General features: G+C 34.0%; 1 protein-coding gene across 1 annotated transcript; it reads right to left on the reverse strand.

Moving 5' to 3' along the window:
- Nucleotides 1–1,099: 1,099 nt before the first annotated feature.
- On the reverse strand, nucleotides 1,100–8,893 carry LOC128221619 (hemicentin-1-like). The gene is made up of 9 exons (XM_052930224.1): nucleotides 8,867–8,893; nucleotides 8,196–8,275; nucleotides 7,860–7,925; nucleotides 7,026–7,176; nucleotides 6,442–6,564; nucleotides 5,946–6,116; nucleotides 5,265–5,435; nucleotides 2,848–3,015; nucleotides 1,100–1,515 (listed from the first exon to the last, which is right to left on the reverse strand). The coding sequence occupies exons 5-9, from the start codon at nucleotides 6,521–6,523 to the stop codon at nucleotides 1,100–1,102; spliced, it is 1,008 nt and encodes a 335-aa protein (XP_052786184.1). The 5' UTR covers nucleotides 6,524–6,564; nucleotides 7,026–7,176; nucleotides 7,860–7,925; nucleotides 8,196–8,275; nucleotides 8,867–8,893.
- Nucleotides 8,894–10,267: the final 1,374 nt, after the last annotated feature.

Raw genomic sequence — 10,267 nt, forward strand, 5'->3', positions numbered from 1 at the left:
CTTTATACATGGGCTCCCAACTATAAAAAAGTATATACAGAAATTACCAAGGGTCTTGGCCTAGCGGTTTCAGACAAGATTTTCAAAGATTTTTCCTATATAAGTCTATAGTAAACTTGTGAGTCCCAGGGCGTGGCCAGTTTGTCATCAGGGGCATACTTCGACCAAACGTGGCGGAAGACCACTGTTTGTTGCTACATACATCGTACAAACTATCAAGGGTCTGGGCCAAGCGGATTCAGACAAGAAGTTGTTCTTCTATAGGTCTAAAGGGAACTTGTGACCCCCGTGGTAGGGCCACTTTTGAACCCAGTGGCACGATTTTAACAAACTTGATAGATGGCCACAATATAATGCTACATACGAAATATCAAAGTTATGGGCCAAGCGGTTTCAGACAAGAAGCTTTTCAAACATTTCCCTATATTAGTATGCAAGAAACTTGTGACTCCGTGGCGGGGCCAGTTTTGACCCGAGCGACAAAATTTGAACATTCTTTGTAGGCGACCACTAGACAATGTAAAACACCAAGTATTTAAGCTCAAGGCCTCATAGTATTTGTCAAGACTTTTCAAGTTGTTTACGGTTGCCATGACAAAGGTTCCTGTATGGAATTCATTTCTTTGAACACATACTAATTTGCACCATCGAAGTTCCTTAGGAATTCCCTGTACGGCTAGGTGAGCTAAAAAATCAGCCTGACGTAGTGAACAATAAGCAACACGGGGAACCAAAATCTATCAAAGAAGCAAAAGCATCGACATTTATAACTCCCTGCATGAGTATAACAGCAGTGAAAATATCATGGCATTTTATCGGAAAAAATCACGTGACTTTCTGAGTTAATACAGGAGCATTTGCGAGATACGATGGCTGATTTGTTACATATATTGTTTAAGGGTACAATGATAATTTTAACCGAAACCTATGCCTTCTTTTTGTCAGAGACAACAAAGCGTAAATAGAAGCGTAAACGACTTTGCAAACATTGTGCAGTACAAACGTAAATTTTCTTTAAATTTATTCCAAAACGAAGAAATGCAAGTAATCCATTTGTTTGAAAATTAATAAGAAATAGCTGGGAAATTGACAAACATAGTTAATTTTCAGCAATTAGGTAGCCAGAAAACTTTGAAAATGGTCCGCCATGGACAAATTTTCCCTTCGCAATGCATGTTACGAATATACGATCACCTCGATTCAAATTCTCAACGACTGTAATACCGCCAGGAAGAAAAAGTGCGTTTGAATTATCAGAAAAGCTGATGTCAACTGCACCTATGGGTTCATGGTCGTCGTTTTTGCGAAGGTAAAAATCTGCCCAATCGGAAACTGTGCGAGGGTTATCTTCAAGAATATATACCGCGAATGTGTACATTCCATTAAATGGGGCAGTGAATATTCCAGTGTGTGGGTTGTAGGCTTGGCCTTCGTTCAATTTGATAACATCAAAAACAATAACGGACGCTTCGGTTGTATATCTTGCAGATAGCTGGGCACTGAACGCTACATGATCTGAAAAAACAACAACATAGATATTTAAACGTGGTTAAAATGGTTATAAAATATATAGAGGATATTTGTTTATTTCAGTGTATTTTATTTCAGGAGTGTCATAAAGTAACATATTTTCACGATTGAAATTAAATACGTTCTAACAATAAAATAAACAAATTTTATGTTTCTTTTTTAACGAGTTTTATTGTATTTTAATTTATTTTCTTAATTTCCCCCTTTTTGAAAAGGGGTTATTTACGCCGCTACCTTACGCAAAATTATACTTTTAATAGATGGTGACGTGGCTGTCAATTTTCTATTTCCGGTTGGATGAGAAAAAGTTCTCTGATATTCCTTTTTTTATAGTTAAATATCCGTTTCGCTTGAAGACATGTCGTATTTCAGGTAATGATGAGGATGACGCTAGGTTGTTGACAAATTTTGAGGCGTGGGTGGGGTAAAAACAATCAGTTAATCTGTAAATTGTTGTGTGAATTTTCCGGGAAGTTGATTTTACGTATTGCAACGTCAAACAGTTCAAAATACATTTGAACGATGATATAACATTCTATTTATGCTCGAACAGTTGTTTTCCTTGTAATTTGTTTGATATGAAAACAAATGTTCGAACATTCAGCTTCAAGATAAAGAAAACGTTTGGAAAACGGGATAAGCATTTTTCTAATAAACGGTAAGTTGTTAATTTCCAAACATATCTGTCTTTTAACTTGTGTAACATTTTTTGAAATACTTTTTTTTTGCCAACATTTTCTGGGTCAAAGTGAGGAGTTCTGTTTCGATCAAGGGGAAGTAACTACAATGGAATTTTAAAGTAGTTATGAAAGTTGATATTTTCACTTCTTATTTCACATTGACAACGTGAAAATACAGTGAAAATATCACTGTTGTTATTCCACTGATAAAACTCCATATTTCATCGAAAAGCATGAAAGAAAAATTCAATCGTTCAACTGTCATGATGTAAATGATTAATTGCTACGAAAACAAATGAAGTCGTTTTGACCATATACAGACAGCAGTCGTCCGAAGAATGAAAACTGATCGGTGAACACCGTCGTCCCCGAAAATGTTAGATGACGTGTTTACCGCTAAGGCACAGCGGTTGCGTAAGCAGGAAAGTACCTGTACCGATACAAAACAACTACGTTGATCGCGTAACCGGTTAATCTTATAGATATAATGCTGAAATATATAAACTTCTTCTTTATGATATTTTGCAAAGGCATTCAGTCCAATTATTGTTTCACTTTGTAAATATGTACTGACGCCGAAGCTAGAATGACATTAATTCCGGACAAAAAGCACAAACGCATGGAGATGTTTACACACTTGTGCATGCATGGGTGTTGCAGAGAGTGTATTCCTCTCCTTTCCCGCGACAATCGTTCCCAAGTAAGGAAGGCGGGGGATTGTTACAGTAGCGTTGTCGTGTAATACGTCCTCCACCACATGTCACACCGCATGATGACCACGTCTCCCAAGAAGACCATCCGCCGTCTAAATTTAAAGAAGTTACTTTAAAAACAATCGAGAGTTATAATGCACCAGTCAATTGTAACCACGGCCCCCAGGTCCGGGGAATAGCGGGGACTTTGACTTTCGGTCCAGCCAATCCCGGGTACAATCTCCCCGTCCTCCGTGGACATACTGGTAGTAAAATCCCGGCCAAATGCCCCGGCACCCCGGAATACATAGGTAAGGTTCATTTCCCGCTAATTTCGTAGCGAAAACCACCTCATTCACTCGGCACTGCGGGTTCACATGAAAAGTAAAAACACGGCCCATTTCCCCCGGTATACCCCCGGACCTGGTGGGGGGGGGGGCGTGGTACCAATTGATTGGTGCATAATTTGTATGATATATTTCATTGTAATGTGATTTTTTATTCCAAAAGTGGTCATAGAAGATAAAATATGATCACAAAAGAAATAAAATACATACGATCTTACATTGAAAGTAACCAATGTGTGTTTTATGCTTATTTTCGTGTATGTATGGGTATTTTTCATTCGTAATCCGTGGAGCACCTCAATATCCCGTTAATAGCCTCTTGTAAATAGTTGGTTATAGCTGATTTACAAATATGAGAAATCGTTTTTTTTTATTATAAAATTAAACTTGCGGTTGAATTATATTATTAAGCAAAATTCAGAAGTTCTTTAAACAGATCCAATTATTTGTTAAAACATCTTTTATATTCTTGAACATTTGTAATTTAAATTGCTATTTTTAAGCTTTAATAACATTAATATTTGGCAAGTTTGTTGAGTTCGAAAACGTTAGATACTTATATTATTATATGTGCATGCATATCAAAAAAACACTTAACGCAGTTGTTATAAATAATATTTTTTATATCGTAGATATGTTTGTTCAAGATTATATATTATACTGTTCGTTTAACTTTCCTTTTCTTCAATGTCAAATATGTAGATGTGTATGCGTGCGGCGTGCGCGCGTATATGTGTGTGTTTTGTGTGTTTTTTTGGTTTGTATTTGATTTGCATTGCAGTTGTATTTTTATGATGGTGATATTGCAAATAAGTTATTTAGTCTATGTGTTACCATCAATATAAAAGGTATTGTTATCATTATAACTTTTATCATTATGTTTAGTTTTAGATCCATTTTAACATGTAACTACCTTATAACGATTTTTAGTAATACATTTGTTGGTGATACCTTATCGGTAATATTATTGTTATGGCAAAATATTTTTTCTTTTTTATAACACTTCATTCTGTTGTGTTGCAGGATTCCTTTTAATTTCTACGGTTTAGATCAGTGTGTGTATATACCACGTGATGAATTGTGTCATTAATGCTACATGGGAAGGTAATATTTTGCTTCGAATGAAGACTTTAATCAAAGATAACTTCACTATTTCTTCACGTTGGGCAACATTTTGCTTAAAATGAACACAATGAGACTGCCCTTTGTTTCACTTAAAATAGTTTAATAAAAGAAAAGTTATCTTTGTTTTAAGTATTCATTTTCAGCAAAATGTTGCCCAACGTAGCATATATGACGTAATTTATCACGTGGTATACACACACTGTAAATGGCGTATGCACTTTTGTTGAATAATTGTCTATTCAACAGCTTTTTATCCCATTTAAGTAAGGTTAAAACGTCGGAACGCTCTTATTTAGTAATAAATGATAAAAGTCATGTGTTTTAGTCTTATTTGTAATACTTTTTCATTCAAATGTACAATGGTTGGTTCAAAAAGTATATCAGAAAAAACTGCATCATGCATACATAACTATTATTATGCATACTTCTTAAATTTAGTTATCTCAAAGTTCTATGTTACAGTGTGTATTTTTATGTCTTCTTTTTAGTTTATTTCATGCACTTGTTTTTATGTGTAAATTGTGTTTAGGCCTTGCGAATAATACAACGACAAATAGATTTTCTATTTCAGCTTTGAACCAGACAAATACTGATACAATAAACTTCCTTAAAAATGTAAGCAATACTCACGATACGGGTTTTCGAAACAAAAAAAGAAGTTTTGCAAGGTCGTATTTTTTAAAACAAATGGGGAAAATCTGATAATAATTGTTTCATCGTTACATCTTTTTTATAGACATTTCCGTTATTTTCAAACAGGAAATACAAACCAAGCAAACTAACAGTTGTATATAAACATTGTCCCTTAACATTGTCCGTACTAGCATTAACCTGTGTAATTTCATCCGTGTACATTTTTAAAAGCGAGATATGAAATCAGTAAAGCTTACTTGCGCACGCCGTCTCCTGACAAATCCTGTCATCTCTGGACTCCCCAAAGCAGTGATCACCATTCAATGCAGGGTATGGGTTTGAACAGGACCTGTCACGCCTCTGGATTCCAACATCGCACGTGACTGAACATGATCCCCATGGTGACCAGAGGCTCCAACCGCCGTGAACTGTAGTATAACGTTATACAACCTGCCATCGTTACCTATGACGTTTACAATATGCCAAGGCTATGCACCGCTAGTGTCCGATAATGAATGCTCTTTAGACTTGACGTGTTCAAACACACAGAAAAATACGTTTCGATTGGTTGATAATGAAATGCAGATGCACCGAATACATGTTACAGACAATTATTGTACCTTGAAAAATTCATTAACTTCTTAAAGAGTTTAAATAAACATTGAATGCCAGTAACACGTAAATAATGACATACGTGGGTTTTGGTACCCGAAACTAAAAAGATTACTATCAATATATGTTTTTAGCAACTTATCGTTGCAAAATACCACTTTTCCCGCGGCGTACTCCTTTGGCAAAAAAACTTAAAGTTTATTCTTGGGTACTATAACAACAGTTTAACATAATATATCCAAATTTTTTTTAAAAGATCGTTGTTAACATAAAGATTTGGGAAAATGGTAGGTGACAAATAAGGGAATATGTCAGAGTGGACTCACTTGGACAAGGGATCATGATGCATGCCTTTGTTTCTGTATTTGAACCAATACAATCTAGTCCGCCATGTTCTGGAGCAGGATTTGTACATGTGCGGTCACGTGACTGTGTGCCGCTTCCGCATGTGACGTCACATCCGCTCCAAATGGACCAATCAGCCCAATTTCCGTCCACTAATCAGACAATGACAGACATATTTTGTATGGATATTGTATATACTAAGTTGTTTTGTTCTTTATCAACTGTCTTTTTGTTCAATATTATAGTTATTTTATTAAATCATTTAAGTATACTAACGTAACAAAATACTGAGGATACGTTTTTCCCGAAATAAGTACATAAGTAGAATACTAACGGTCCAGGTTGGAGCTTACGTCGCCACGTCATATTTAATTAAAGCATCTAATCATTAACCATATAAGGGAAATTAGCCTGATAAAACCAATCCCAATAATCTTGAAATGAAGAAGCATTTGGAAAAAAATAACAAATACATACCCAAGTCACATAGGCCACAGAAATTTGGACAAACCAACTTTGCCTGGTCTTTATTTTGACAAAAGTTGAGAATGGTGTTCATTCTAGCGCAGTCAAAGCCTGGAGAGTCTACACAATCTGAAGCTAAAAATGCAACAGATTGGTATATTACTTATATATTATGTGGTTGCGTAACTGGGCTGAGGGCTCAATAATGGGGGTGTTTGTGGCCACCTGGCGTTTTAATTTACATTTCAGAACAAAATATTATCAGCAGAACATAAGAAATTTAATACTGACAAATGCTGATGCCGGTACCTTCTTTCAAAGCCGTCCGTAAAAATAAATTAGGTATGTACATTTATTTGAAACACCTTAAAACAAAACGAATATGGAAGATGAACCTTTCTTTTGTCATTTATTTTTGTAAACACTTTTATCATATATAAATGCAATACATTGAATTCACACAATACAATGGTTAATATCGATATATTAATAACATAAGGTATAAATATAATTTGGAAACCAATATTTGATGACTTTGCAATAGAATGGCTTTATATTTCATGATGCTTTTTAGAGAATACATGAGATAAACTCACGGATATGATGCTGACATAAGCCGACATTGCAGTGATTCGTTGAACAGCATTCATGACATGCAGAAGCATCTCTCGATTCTGCTCGTCGCCCATTGTCAAAGACAGAACGACCAACAATTGCTGCGTTCACTATACCGGTGGCAGAACATTGCTAATAGGGTGTAAAAACATTTTATTTGTTCCACAATACATCATCCATCTTTATATTAATCACGCTCTTTGGCGTGATGAACATTACGCGAATGTGTGGTGTTATGCTGATGGAGGAACAAGGTAGCAACAATAATGCGCGTTAAGGGAACTTCTTTAACATTCGGACACTCATTATGTTCCCTTAGTAGAGTCGCCAAATCCAAAATCGTCAAAGACTCTCAAGCGGCTGTTAATATGGGCTAGGAAACCAGGGTACACACCCTTTGCTTCTATGTGGTAAATATCACCGTTATAATTACATGCTAACAAGTTCAATTATAATAATAATTTATTGTTGTTGTTTTTTAAAGAAAATGCAGTAAATAACTAAAATCATGTTATTTTCAAAGTATGCTCCATTCATTTTGCAATCATATATATAATAATCAGCAATGACAAATGTTTTATGTTTACAAGTAAAAATGTGAAGATTAAGAGCAATTAAATTATCTCATTTTTTGACGTGTCCTAATGAAGAATAAGAGACATTATCAGAATGTTTTGTTTTAGGGTGAATATGATAAATGATTGCGAGACGTCATATACAACTTCAGATTTAGAAGTCTAGATTAAAACGTTATATGCATAGACTGACATAACGGTTGAAATTTCACTTTGAATTAATAAAGATGCTATATATACCTGATTGTCAACACATCCAAGCAAATACGATCCGTTGTTGCCACCGTTTGTTTGTAGAATGCAAGACTAAAAGAACATGCGAACGATAAGAAATGAACTTGTGTGAAGCAATTGTTATTTCATGTATTTGTTTTGATTGTACTTTTCAGCTAAAGTCCACTTACCATTGACAAAATAAACCACATAATTTAATACTGATGTTTATGGTGGCTGTGGCAATGGCGAAGGTAGTGAAAGTAGTAGTATTTGTTTTGTATAGGTAATAATTTCTGTTGTTGTTTTCTAAAAGAAGTAGTAACTTTCAAAGATTAAGTATTATTTATAATACCATATTACCTGCCCAACTTCACATTCAACCGATGTGTTGCAATCATTGACATTGGCGATATTCTTGCAACTGTAGCATTGTAAAGCATCTAGAACATACATAAGTTTGTACAAGTTAAAACAGCATCACAACAAAGAGTGAAATGTCATAGAAAGTATTAAGGGTTTTATAATCCGTTCAATTCTATTAAATCAGCATTTCTCCATCTACTTTATCTTCAGGAAATTATGAAAACGTCAAACTTGTTTTAAATAACAGTTCAAACAATACATTCTGTTTTTATAATAAGTATTTTGTCAGACGTTTTCGTGGCTTACAGAAAAACCCTTATGGTGGATAAACACTTGACACACTTACAAATTTAGTCTGGTTAGACTCAATGTACACGTCAAGGTTGTTAACGTGTGCTTAAAATCAGCAATAAAAACATGTTCTATTCCATTGTTAATTCGCTTCCAAATGCTCGATCAGACCCAGATAATTTCCACATTAAAAGGTTTTCCTAATATATTTTCAAACTTAAACAAAACCTCAAAATTAGCAATGCTAATATTTCAAAGAGTTTTTCAAAAATGAATTCATTGTATTTAAGTTCAATAAAAAATATTGGGAAAGATACTTATAATACGTTGCTATTTTACATGGAAACCAAAAATTGCCCTATGTAGAATTATTTTACCTGTAAAAGGACTGTTCTTGGCTACAAGCAGACTGAGCAATCCTTGAAAAGACAACAAAGACAAACATTACAATTTATCTTGATTATTTTTTATTGTAAAATATGACTTGATCAGATAGGTATATTTTCCCAATATAACAGGCATACACATATATACAGTCTGTTATCTGCAATACTACACAGTGTTCCAATGAATTTGTATTACCCATTATTATTTACCTAATTTAAACATATATATCTCTAAAACAACAATGTTTCATCACAGCGATGGTAAAATACATTATATTTACCTAAAATAAAATAGTCCATGAATAACTGATTGTCCTTCTGAAATTTTAAGTGCACGATGTTAGCGGCTTTATCTTGCTCCGTTTTGTTGGTCATCAAATTTGATAAGGCACAAACAGCGAGGTTCACATAATAACTGTCAAACAAAATTATATATATTGCATAGGTGCTAGTATAACTCCGGAATGTTGCCAAAACTTTGTAATTTCATTTCATGTTTTTCGGTGGATGAATGAAAACGAACTGTTAATTGAAGGTAAACTTAATATTTTTTTTATTTTTTTCTTTCTCTTTGTTTGTTTGTCTTTTTTATATTTATCTTACTATTCCAAAACATTCAAATTAAATGTAAAAAATAGTTTGAACATTTATTAAACTAATATCTTTCGTCATACTGTTCACATCATACACTGACTTTTCTATGCAATTCGTAACTGTACACTTCTACATGGAAAGGAATTAGTATAAGCAATTACATTGCTTGTTTTCCGATCCATTTCATCACACTATTGCTGTACTGTTATTTTTATATATACGAACTGAATAAAATATGTTTAAACTAAGCTAAACTCAACTTTTTAACAGTGGGTTGATCGAAATACGAGTTCACTGTGGTTGTTGTTTTTAATACTGTTATCCCTTTTCTCAGACGGGAATTTAAAATAAATAAATAAAGTCACTTCTGGTTTTACGTCTTTGCTCAAAAGCTTTCAGTTAATAATCAAATTTTTGATGTTTTTAAAAACTAAAAAAGAGAGAAAAACTTAATTGTTTCCGTAAAAGATGTTTTTTTCTCGTGAATGCCAAAAGTACGTATAATCACTAGTAGTCATTCTAAAAAAATGAAAACTAAAGGCAATTCAAATACTATTTTACATCGATTAAAATCATAACCGTTTTATCCGTTATAATCGGAGATGCATGCGTAGGATAACCGAATTATGAGTTAAGGGACGTTTCGATCACGAGGGCTAACTATCAAGAAACGGCCAGGCTCCGTTGTGTTTAAACCTTGACAATACATTTTTTCAACTTTTTTAAGTTAACTATTTATATCTGTAAATAATTTAGTGTTACACTCTTACTGGAAACCAATAAATACACATGTATGAC

The sequence above is a fragment of the Mya arenaria genome, chromosome 16 (genome assembly GCF_026914265.1).
Source record: "Mya arenaria isolate MELC-2E11 chromosome 16, ASM2691426v1".
Taxonomy (NCBI): Eukaryota; Metazoa; Mollusca; class Bivalvia; order Myida; family Myidae; genus Mya; species Mya arenaria.